This window comes from Vigna unguiculata, chromosome 2 (genome assembly GCF_004118075.2).
Source record: "Vigna unguiculata cultivar IT97K-499-35 chromosome 2, ASM411807v1, whole genome shotgun sequence".
Lineage (NCBI taxonomy): Eukaryota > Viridiplantae > Streptophyta > Magnoliopsida > Fabales > Fabaceae > Vigna > Vigna unguiculata.
Window position 1 is genome coordinate 27,422,029 of NC_040280.1, and position 11,143 is coordinate 27,433,171.

General features: G+C 30.6%; 1 protein-coding gene and 1 long non-coding RNA gene across 10 annotated transcripts; both read left to right on the plus strand.

Moving 5' to 3' along the window:
* On the plus strand, positions 1–3,385 carry LOC114170050. Of its 9 annotated transcripts, XR_003601045.1 has the most exons (8): positions 58–179; positions 336–370; positions 447–496; positions 669–746; positions 835–899; positions 1,587–1,748; positions 2,207–2,306; positions 2,806–3,380. It is a non-coding gene; the product is annotated as an uncharacterized LOC114170050 (long non-coding RNA). The 9 variants fall into 9 exon arrangements; XR_003601037.1 differs by adding an exon at positions 1–51 and having other exon boundaries at positions 145–179; positions 447–899; positions 2,806–3,382; XR_003601041.1 differs by adding an exon at positions 2,406–2,476 and having other exon boundaries at positions 447–899; positions 2,806–3,385.
* A 625-nt stretch (positions 3,386–4,010) lies between these two features.
* LOC114174612 (thaumatin-like protein 1) lies at positions 4,011–7,844 on the plus strand. The gene is made up of 3 exons (XM_028059441.1): positions 4,011–4,185; positions 6,255–6,969; positions 7,625–7,844. Exons 1-3 carry the CDS (start codon positions 4,011–4,013, stop codon positions 7,842–7,844), a joined length of 1,110 nt encoding a protein of 369 aa, XP_027915242.1.
* Positions 7,845–11,143: the final 3,299 nt, after the last annotated feature.

Genomic DNA, 11,143 nt, shown 5'->3' on the forward strand with positions numbered 1-11,143 from the left:
GATGTATTGTGTTGTTTGCGTGTCTGCTTCTTTTTTCTTCCACTTTCTGCGGTATGCTTTGTTTCCAGTATATTGTTGGGTTTAGTTTTGTTGTTATTGATATCGAAGATGTTTTGCATTTTGTCTACGTTTTGTTTTTCCCAGGTTCATTAGGAGTTTTCTTCTTCCTGTTTGGTGAGGTATGTATGGGTTTGAGTTCATTTTTTTTTAAGTTCTGTGTTGTGTATTTATTGTAGATTTTTGGTTTTAACTTAGTACCTTTTGTGTACGTTTTGGTTTTTCGAGTTTCAATAGGAGTTGTGTTTTGCATTTTGTCTACGTTTTGTTTTTTCCAGGTTCATTAGGAGTTTTCTTCTTTCAGTTTGCTGAGGTATGTATTGGTTTCAGTTATTTTTTTTTTAAGTTCTGTGTTGTATATTTATTGTAGATTTTTGGTTTTAACTCAGTACCTTTTTCGAAGATCAAGACGAAGATCTCAAGAAAAAAAACGAAAAAGGTTTCATTTTTATTATTTCTCCATTTTTTTAGTTTGATTTTAATCATTTCTATTCTGTGAGCTAACCCGTTCCAATGTTGCTAAGATTGTGTGTCTTTTTGGAATCTGACGGTGGTTTTTTTCTTTAGGATTTTTCATTTTCTTCTTCCTTTTTTATTACTTCTGTTCAAAGTTTTTAGGATTTGTGTTGGAGAGAAGATCGAAGGTTTTTGAAGATCAAGACGAAGTTCTCAAGAAAAAGACGAAAAGGGTTTAATTTTTATCATTTCCCCGTAGTAACTTTTGAGTTTGATTTTAATTATTTTGTTCTGTAAGCCAACCCGTTCTGATGTTGCTAGGTTTGTGTGTTCTTGGAATCTTGGTGGTTGTTTTTCTCTTTAGGGTTATTTATACGAGGATATAGGTAAACCTTCTTTCCTTTCTTTCCTTTACTACGGTGTGTGGTTCCGATTATGGCATTTGTTGTCCCTTTTATGGATCATGTCACAGATGATAATGTGGTATAATTGTGTTTTCGGTGTCTGTAATTAACACTCAATAGTTATTGTATTCAATTATGATGATTATAAATTTGCAGTTTCTATGTTTTGCAGTTCCCATGATTCCTCCTATAATAGTTTTAACGTTTCAATGCTGATTAATGGATTATTTAACCATTAATACCTTCCTTCGGTTACTAGGATTTGTTTGTTAATTAATAAATTCATTAATTAGCGATCTTTTTAGCCATGGTGCATTCGAGAATATGTAAGAGATAGTTAGGCCATAACTACAAAGGAGAAGCTAGCTACGAGAGATAATAGTTTCAAAGTAGGAAGTATTGGGAGGAGACTTTAGGGTTTCTCAAGTACTCTGGGAGTGCTTTCAATTTTGCCTCTAAGTTCTCACAAATTGGCTTAACTGAATACAGCCATTTTTTTTCTCTGTTCTGCAGCTATTATATTTTCATTTTTCTGCATAATTGGTTTGGTGTTTACTCTATTTTAAGAACAACTACCAGTTGTGTTTGTAAAATTTTTTTGCTGTTAAGAATTGATGATCGCTTGCATTGGGACACACTTTGAGAATTATTTTTTTCACACTTCTCCAGAGTGTTCTAAATGGTGTTGGATATGTTCCCTCTAATACAGAAAGGTATTCCCTTGGAGGCATTATCTCTGCCATTGAGAATGCTTTTCATGCATCTCCTTTAATAATTTGCTCAAAAGATTGTATTGAGGAACTTCATCTATGCTTTTACAAGGACTTCCAGGTATGAAATCTGCTCTACTCTGTAATATATGTTTAGCACACAAGAAACTAAAATATGTGCAAATATTTGTCTTATTTATGGCGGGAGATTGGCATATTTAGATATATCATTTGATGAGTTGAGAGATAAATAGTTTAGTCTTTGGTAGCTAGACTTCTCAATTATTGATACCAGTATTGTACTCTGGTCAATTTTAATGTAATACTGCATAAAATATATGTAATAGTTGTCAGATCATTGAGATGTTTTAGACATGTATGACATAAACATTTAACTCAATGTATATAATTGCTGGAATTTGGTTTACTTTTAGAAATTTAAGAAATATGACATTGGTAAACAAACTTTCATGCACATTATGAGAGAATCCCGATTAATCTATGATTTCATGGTATTCTATTCAAAACAGTAATTTGACCATTATTTATGTATAGAATATATTGTCTGCCATTTTGCAGCCCCGAGATTCTGCTGTTAGTTCTGATGTTAAAATTGGCATGGTTACTTCAAAAGGATCTTGTCCCAAATATGTTAGCTTGCCTTAGCCGCTTTCAGGAAGTAAGTTCATTGTCGTTTCATCTTTTATATCCTTATTTTTAGTTCTGTTTCAGTTGCTCTTATGAAACTAATTTTCTATAACTTACATATTAACATTAGTGACCAGTGGATTAAGGATGAAGGAGATGGTTTATAATCTAAAGAGAGATGTCATGGAATATGTACAGAAGGTTTGTTGGAATTTGTATGTATTGTATTGAGTGAAAAGGAATGAATCAGTTAAAGAAATGGTATACATTTCAAGAATTGGTTGAGAGAAAAATATAGATTCCATTTATAATCATGTCCCTCTTTTTTTCTATTTTTTTTGAAGAAATTGAATTGTAGATTTGAGATTACTTAGTATAAACCAAACTTAAGACAAAGCTAAATATTTTCCTGCTGCTGTTTCTCTAAAAGGCAGAAGACGTTAGAAAATTGACAAAATAACCCCTTTTTCTCTAAGAATCTTTCATCTTCCTAATAGTCCATAATCCCATGCATGAATTATGTGTAACAGGTGAAAACCTGATGCAGTTGATGCTTCGTAAACAACCAAGTTTCTCAGTACTACTTCACTGTTTACGTCTAAACCATTTGTTGGAAGGTACAATGTTATTGTTTTCACATCAAATTCAATGGTTGATATGTCTCCATTGGTGGCCATGAAACAAACCCCAGATTTTGAGAGTTTCGTGACTGAAGGAGTAGCAATTTCCTCCATCAAGGGTGGTTTGTTGGTGGCATTATCTGAGCTTAAATTCACATTTTCTGCAGTTCTGGCTTCTTTTTCTTCGGAGAAAAATAAGTATTCACAAGTTGCTTTATAAATCCTACAGGAAGGTTGGAAATTATAGTCCAAGGCAACCAAGTGATAACTTTCATGGTTCTACAGTGTAGGAATTTCTTAATTAAGTTTTAACCCTTAACTATTACCACTGTAGAAGTTCTAGATGGCTACTAATTAAACTGGGAAAGCTTGTAATCGTGTCCACTGTTTACATTATATTTTGCTGCTGCTGCCAGTAATGTTTTAGTCAGTCCATTAAAAGTCAATATAATGACTCCCTCTTGCATTATATAAATATTTTTATAATTTATCATTATAAAACTACATGTTTAAATGTAGTTGTTTATTTATTTTTGGTATTTTTTTATCAGAATTAAAGTTCTACTTGAAAATTTACATTGTAAATGTTAGCATTACAAATTAGTAAAGTCACTTAGATGAATTTCAACTCATTGAATAATAATGTTAAAAACACAAAAAGTTGTACATAAGATGAATTTCCTATCTGTTGAACCACTCCAATTAGTCTGTTGCTGTAATATGGTCCAAATAGATGCATAGAGCTTAAATTATACAAAAATTTTGCTGGCAACTTGGGCTGCCATCTTGTCAATTGGCATTAATGACTTAAAATCTTGGTCACAGGTTCTCAATTGTTGAAAAACTGCTTAATTGGTTTGGTGTTTACTCTGTTTTAAGAACAACTACCAGTTGTGTTTGTAAAACTTTTTTGTTGTTAAGAATTGATGCTCGCCTGCATTGGGACACAATCTGAGTATTGTTTTTTTTACACTTCTCCAGATTGTTCTAAATGATGTTGGATATGTTCCCTCTAATACATAAAGGTATTCCCTTGGAGGTATTATCTCTGCCATTGAGATATACTAACGCTTGGGGTGCTCTTCTAAGTGCATGTAGAATTCATAAAAATATTCATGTTGGGAATAGAGTATGGAAAAAGCTGCTTGATATGGGGATCTCTGACTGTGGTACTCACGTTCTTACTTACAATATATATAGAGAAGCTGGGTGGGAAGCAAACGCAAAACAAGTTAGGAGTAGGATTGAAGAAAAAGGATGAGAAAGAAGCTCGGATGCAGCATAATAGAGGTGGATAATGAAGTTGAAGAGTTTCTTGTAGGTGATCATTCTCATCCACTAGCACAGGAGATGTGCAGATTACTGGATTCCATTCTCAAGATGGGGATTTTGGAGCACTTCTGATGAGTGGGAGCTATTGTTTACTACTATGTTGTTTTCTTACATGCTTTAGGTTAATTATAGTTATTTGCAAGAACCTTGAACATGAAAAGAAAATAAAATATAAATTGTGGTTCCTTTATTGTTAAATTTTTGAGGGCAGTAGCTCCACCAGGAGAAAAAGAGCAAAAGAAAGAAAGGAAAGGACACACATGATATTCCCAAGTTAACATATCATGGCATAAAGAATTTGGAGAGTATTTTACACTGACTTATTTCACTTTCCGCATAACAAGCATCTTGCCTACTTATTACATAATTGATGGTTACTGTTTTAACCATGAATTTGTAACCATTAATTTTATCTATTAAAATATTTTTGTCACTGTTTTATAATTTTTATTGGTTATAATAATTGTATTTTTTATTATAATAATCACGCCGATTCTTATACTCAATACACGGTAACTTTTACATTTCAAAAACATTTAATTTCTAATTGCAATAAATATTCAATTATTCATTTATCGAAACATTACCTAACACAATTTCTTAAATTTATAATCATGCATACTATTATATTAATCTACATATAAAAATATTTTAATTTATATTACAATATAATACCATAATTATTTAATTATTTTTTTACCATTATTATTAATATATTTTTATTTTATTTATTATTATTTATTGAATATTAAAAAGAAAAATAATTATTATAATATTTTCATGTTTATTGTATTATGTTTAACTTTTATTATAAATTCAATGTCTACCTTGATAACATTTGTATGTATTTTTATTTAAAATTTTTAACATCAATTTCAAATTATTATAACTTTTTTACCATTATCATCTCACAATATTTTTGCATTTTTTTTAATTTAATTATTCATGTGTGAATAATTCTTTTGCACGGGACCAAAGTTCACAATATACCTACATTTTATTTTAATAACGATATGTACATATGCATTTTATTTTAATGTAATATATACTAACAACTCTAACGGTAAAACATGTGTTTATACATCAAAAAAATTAACTCAAAGTCAAAGTCTACATTGATAACAATATCTTATCTATCTTTTTTTTTTCTTTAACCATGAATTCATGTTTAATTTTTAATAAGATTACATTTAACAATATATTTGCACTTTATTCATATTTGCATGTTATTTTTTATTTAAAATAATTTATGTTTAACTCCATTTTTTTTCTTATTCCATATGTTAATACCTTCCAATATTATTTTTCTTTTAATCTCATTGTATCTAAATATGCTTCTATTTAAAATTTAAACATTTTAATCTCATTATATTTAAATATGCTTCTATTTAAAATTTAAACATTAACTTCTACGTACTCTTAATTAATTTATTATAAAAAATAATAATAATTAATTATTTAATTTTTATTTTATTATTTAAATATCATATATGTAATTATAATAATAGAATATAATAAGATAAATAAATAATTTATTCAAAAATAACAATAAAAATATTAATTTTCTTAATCCAACTTATAATGAAAAAAAGAACGACAACGGGGTACGCAAGTGTTTTGTGACGTTAGCTATATTGACTGTGGACGCTGCAGATTCTTTCACTTTCAAATATACTTGAAACAGGTTTCGAATAAGTGAGAATCGAGACTAAACACAAAAATATGCATATATATATATATATATATATAATTCTTTTTAATTAATTTTTTTTTGTCCGTCATTTTCTTTACTCAAATTAAATCTTATTTATTTAGAAAAATATAAATTATGAAAATTAAATTTCAAAAACAAAACTTAAAATTTTAAAAATATTAAAAAGTTTTAAATGATTAATTTATCTTATTTTAAAGTAGATTTTTAATACTATTATTTCTTTGTACCATGTAGTTCGTAACATGAATTTTAAGATATTTTTTTTTTCAAAAACCGTCTATATATCATGTGGGGTGCTGGTTTTGTTTCCAAGTACATTTCTCAAATCTTGTGGATTTCTGTTCATCAACAATGGTTTCTTCAGCTCTTTTAACAGCCTTTTTCAATATCTTCTTCCTATTCCTATCAGGTGCATATTCAGCGACTTTCACCATCACCAACTTGTGCGCCAACACAGTGTGGCCAGCAATCTTATCCAGCGACGGAAGCTCGCCCCTCCCCAGCACCGGTTTTTCTCTCGTACCAGGTGACTCCAAAACTCTCCCCGTGCCTCCCGCTTGGTCCGGGCGATTGTGGGGTCGGACCCTTTGCTCCATCGACATCACCGGCAAGTTCTCATGCGTTACCGGTGACTGCGGCACCTCAACTGTGGAATGTGGCGATGGAAACCCCACATCACCGGTTACTCTTGTGGAGTTTGATTTTAACGGCACCAGCCGACTCATCTTATACGACATCAGCCTCGTCGACGGTTTCAACCTTCCAGTGGATGTGGCTCCCAGGGGTAGAAACTGCTCGGCGACGGGTTGCTTGACGGACTTGAACATGGCGTGTCCAATGGATCTTAAGGTGATGAGGGATGGAGAGGTCGTGGCTTGCAAAAGCACGTGCCAAACTGAACCATGCTCTAGTTCACTCTTTTTCAAGACTGCATGTTCTGCCGCTCGCGTCTATGCTCACGATCATCATAGCTTCTTCAGTTGTTCATCTTCTCATTACACACTCACTTTCTGTCCTACCTCCAAAAGGTCAATTTTTTTAATAATTTCATTACTATAACTTTTAAATATTTTTTACTTTTATTATTATTTAAATAAGTTTTATTATTAAATTTTATGTGATTTTGCTCTTACCATTAAATTTTTTGTGATTTCTGCGAATATAAAAAATAATAAAAATATATCCGAACACGATTTTTAAGTAAATTTAAGAATCATCGCAAAATATGTTTTCTTTCACTTATTTTAATATTAAAATAAATATAAATAATTTTTAAATTTTTTTATTAATATTTTTTTTATTTATGTTATAGGTAATTTTTTTATCAAAGATACTCATCTAATTTAAAAAATTATTAATTTAAGAAAATAATATTTTATTAAAGGGTTAAATTGGGAATAAAAATATAGACACTAAAATGAAAATCTCATATATATATATATATAAGTATAGATATAATATAATGTTGTTCTTTTTAATAATTAGATTTCACTTAATTTAATTAAATATAGTTATTTATGTTAATAAAATGAACAATTAAAAAATTAATAGAATAAGACTAAAATGAATTCTTTAATTTTTAAATAATAACAAAAATTAAATAGAATGAGAAAATAAATATTATAAAAAATAATCATCGTATATATGGACAATTTAATCACGGGCTTCTGAATTTTTGTGTAGTGGGACGAAGCCAGAGAAAAAAAAAGACCATCCAGGCAAGAAGCCAGAGAAAAAAAAAAACCATTCAGGCAAAATGGTAGCATTATACACAGGAGGCGGCAGCATGGCAACTGTGGTATCTATTATTGGCCTTATTCGTTTGTTCATAAAATTCCGATCAGGGATACGCTTCTCAAACAACGGAGATTGGGAAATCAGCTTGGGGGCAGAGACCAGATAGATTGCAATAGCCCGCGACGTCTTGTTGTATGTTTTCTGATTGATTGGTGTGTAAGTTATTTTTCGTTTTCTGATTGATTGGTGTGCGAGTTATTTTTCTTTGATGACTTTAAATTGTTGAATTTAGTAGTTGCTGAATACTCATTTTAATGTTTCATAAAGAGTTTGTCCCACGATTTAGAGAAGTTCTGTCTGGCTTTCTTGTTTTTTATTTGGATCAAGCAAATTCAAAGTAAGAATTTATATACAACTATTATCGTTTCCTTGGGCTATACAAAGTATATACAAGTAAATAACAGATTTTTAAATGGAACTAAAATCAAAATTTGTCACTTTTTATAAGGTTTTTTTTTTTTTATCAACAAAGTTATATGTGCACAGGATGGCAGGGGTATCTTAACCCTTTTACATAAAATATTGTTCACAATAGATATATGCCAATAAATTTAGAAAAAAAACTCCTTTAACTCCCTATCCCAAAAGATCAGATATGATTCCCCTGTTTTACATGCTAAACGCTCCATAATTGCCCAACAGGCTAGTAGTAGAAATACTATATATCTTTTATGTCACGGTGCGATCCAGATTTTGAGTTACCAGTTTGTTACCGGTTTGTCCATATTAGACTTCATGTGCTTTCCTTCGTGCATGTGAATATATCTAATCCAGCTGCATACAAATATCATTACACATTAATGCACAATTTACCCATACCAAATAGCACTTTTTACATATTGACTTTTCACAGATAAAATGTTTGTTGCTCCAAATAGTTAGTATCCCCTGCACATGAACTGTGTATTCATCGGTCGTCACTATCTCCCCAAATTGCATAACATTTTTCTGTGGAAATTGTTCCTAATTTAGTTTCCTGAATACACGTCTTTCCTATCCCCTCATTCCAATTTATTATATTCAATTACTACCACCTGCATTGCCCTCTTTCCTACCTGTTTATTCTTGTTATCCCTCTCTTCCATTTCATGTAACTGTTCCCCGACAAAAGTAATGTCTATTTGTTTCCCAATATCCCATATTCTATTTGCCTCACCGTCATTACTATACATCCAATGAAGTCTATTACAATTAAAACAATATCTTCATTCGAAATTGAATTGCTTAATTAGTTGGCGACGCTGTTGTGCCGTGATCGTTGCCGCTCCTGCTGACCTTGCTTTGCTTGGTTCCCCTCTGAGCATTTTCCTACCTTTCGAAAAGGTTTCTGGATTCACCTGATAAGATTCATCTTTGATTTGGAGGAAGACCTAATGTTTTCGCTAGCCCGCGCTCCCTCGACGCCCTTGATCGCGATTGTTGCACAGAGTTTTGCTCTTCTCGTAGTTTGCCAACGGATCCTTTGTTGGGCAAAGTTTAGCACAGACATTGAAAACAGAGTTGAGTTAAATAAATATAAGCGAATATTAATTTATAAAAAAAAAAAGAATGTGACTAAATACATGTGTTGAAACTTTAATCCTTGTTTTTCTTTTCGCATCCACCTTTGTTTGAAACTAAACTAATGCCATCTCTCTTATAGTAATATTTGGTTCAGAAAAAAGAAAAATATGGAAAGAAATGAAAATGGAAGAGAAAGATGAAAAAAAGATGAAGCAACTTAGAAATTTTATTGAGGTTTTATATGGAAAAATGTAAAAATTAAAAGCATCGTTATTTGATTATTTGACATGAAAAAGAAAAACCTAAACATCACTTTATTATTAAAAGGAAATTAAATATGAAGCATATTAAATAGCTCAACAGTTAGAAATGCAATTATAAATTAAAGTTTCACATGAAGTAAAACATAATAAAAAAAATATAAGTAAATTAAGTAATATAAAAAAATTATCATTCAAATATCGAATTAGAAGTAAGACAATAATCTTCCATATGATTAACTTATAATCTCCCATATCTCTTCTAAAAAATTTCAACGCTGAAAGTAATAGACATGGAAGTAAAATTATTTTAATAGCACCAAATTCTTTTTGTTTCATTTTCTTCTTCGATGATTTTTTTTTTTTTTGAGTATGATTATTATATATAAAAAAAATTGTTCCAATTTAAATTTGATGATAGCATCGGTGTGAATCATGATATTGTTGTATAATGATGTGATAAAACTATGTGATTCGCGTGAGAAATAGCATAAGATTTGGAAGGAATGTTTTGTAGGTACTTGTTAGCCTCACACATACATGTATAAAACAAACTTCCCAACTTCTGAAAGCACCCAAAACTAAGCCTCACCATTGAAAATTTTAACAATAATTTCAATAAAATTTAGTAAGATGGCAATATTCATGTTCAGCAAGATATGGATGGGTTTCAAAAATGAAATTCAAATAATTATTATTAAAAATAAATTGAAAGCCGGAATCCCCTAATGATATTTTACTGATCTAGCTTTCTTCCACAATTATCGCTCCTTTTATCTCTTTATTATTATGTGTAGTAGGACCATAGTAAGCAAAAGAAGACCTAATGACTTTGTAAAACATACATGTTATCTAGAAGCTCAAGACATTTTTAAATCACACAACACAGAAATCCACGTCACTCTTGCTTTGAGCTTGTAAAAAACTACAAATAAATGTTGGATTTAGAAACTAGCCAACTATGAATGAAATTTGAGTGAACACAGCCAAGCCAAACAAAAAGGAACGATAAATTATGTCTCCTTGTTTGTTGTAAAACGAATGCAGGGAAGCGCCTTGAAAATCAACAATAAAGAACATTAATTATTCCTTAAAATACATGTCATGATGTAATAGTTAAACAATACAGATACTTCATTGAGGACCACACTATATTACATATTATACTTATGATCTTTCCTTATTATTCAAAGATAGGATAGTGTCAGATACGTCACAACCGATGATAGTGTTAGATTTTTAATTTTTCTATCCGTAACGTGATAATATATTAGAAATTTTATACAGAAATCAAATGCGTTATAACTTATTCCGTTTCCCCTCCGGTGACAATGCGTGAGAGTACGAAGTTGTGCGGGAACCAAATAGTGTGCTTGCTTAATGAATAGTATTCTTTTGAAAAATAACTTTATGTAGCCCAGAAAACGAGGTAATCTTACATCACATGCTTACCTTATTTACTCCGATTTTGCGTTATCAAATACTCTCTCAATAGAAAATCAAAAAACCAGACACCACATCTGAGAATACAAGGGTACATACTAAAATTGGTGTTCAGGAACTACCCAATTTGACAACATAAAGTAATAGAAGAAAAAGAAACTTGCACACCAATAAGAAAAATACAACAAGAAGTCCCTCA

Bases quoted from the DNA above. Each gene is read 5' to 3' on its own strand.
- LOC114174612 (XM_028059441.1), top strand. From the start codon at position 4,011: ATGTTGGGAATAGAGTATGGAAAAAGCTGCTTGATATGGGGATCTCTG. The intron at 4,186-6,254 runs GTGGATAATGAA...TTTGTTTCCAAG, and splicing joins TCGGATGCAGCATAATAGAG to TACATTTCTCAAATCTTGTG. The intron at 6,970-7,624 runs GTCAATTTTTTT...ATTTTTGTGTAG, and splicing joins TTCTGTCCTACCTCCAAAAG to TGGGACGAAGCCAGAGAAAA.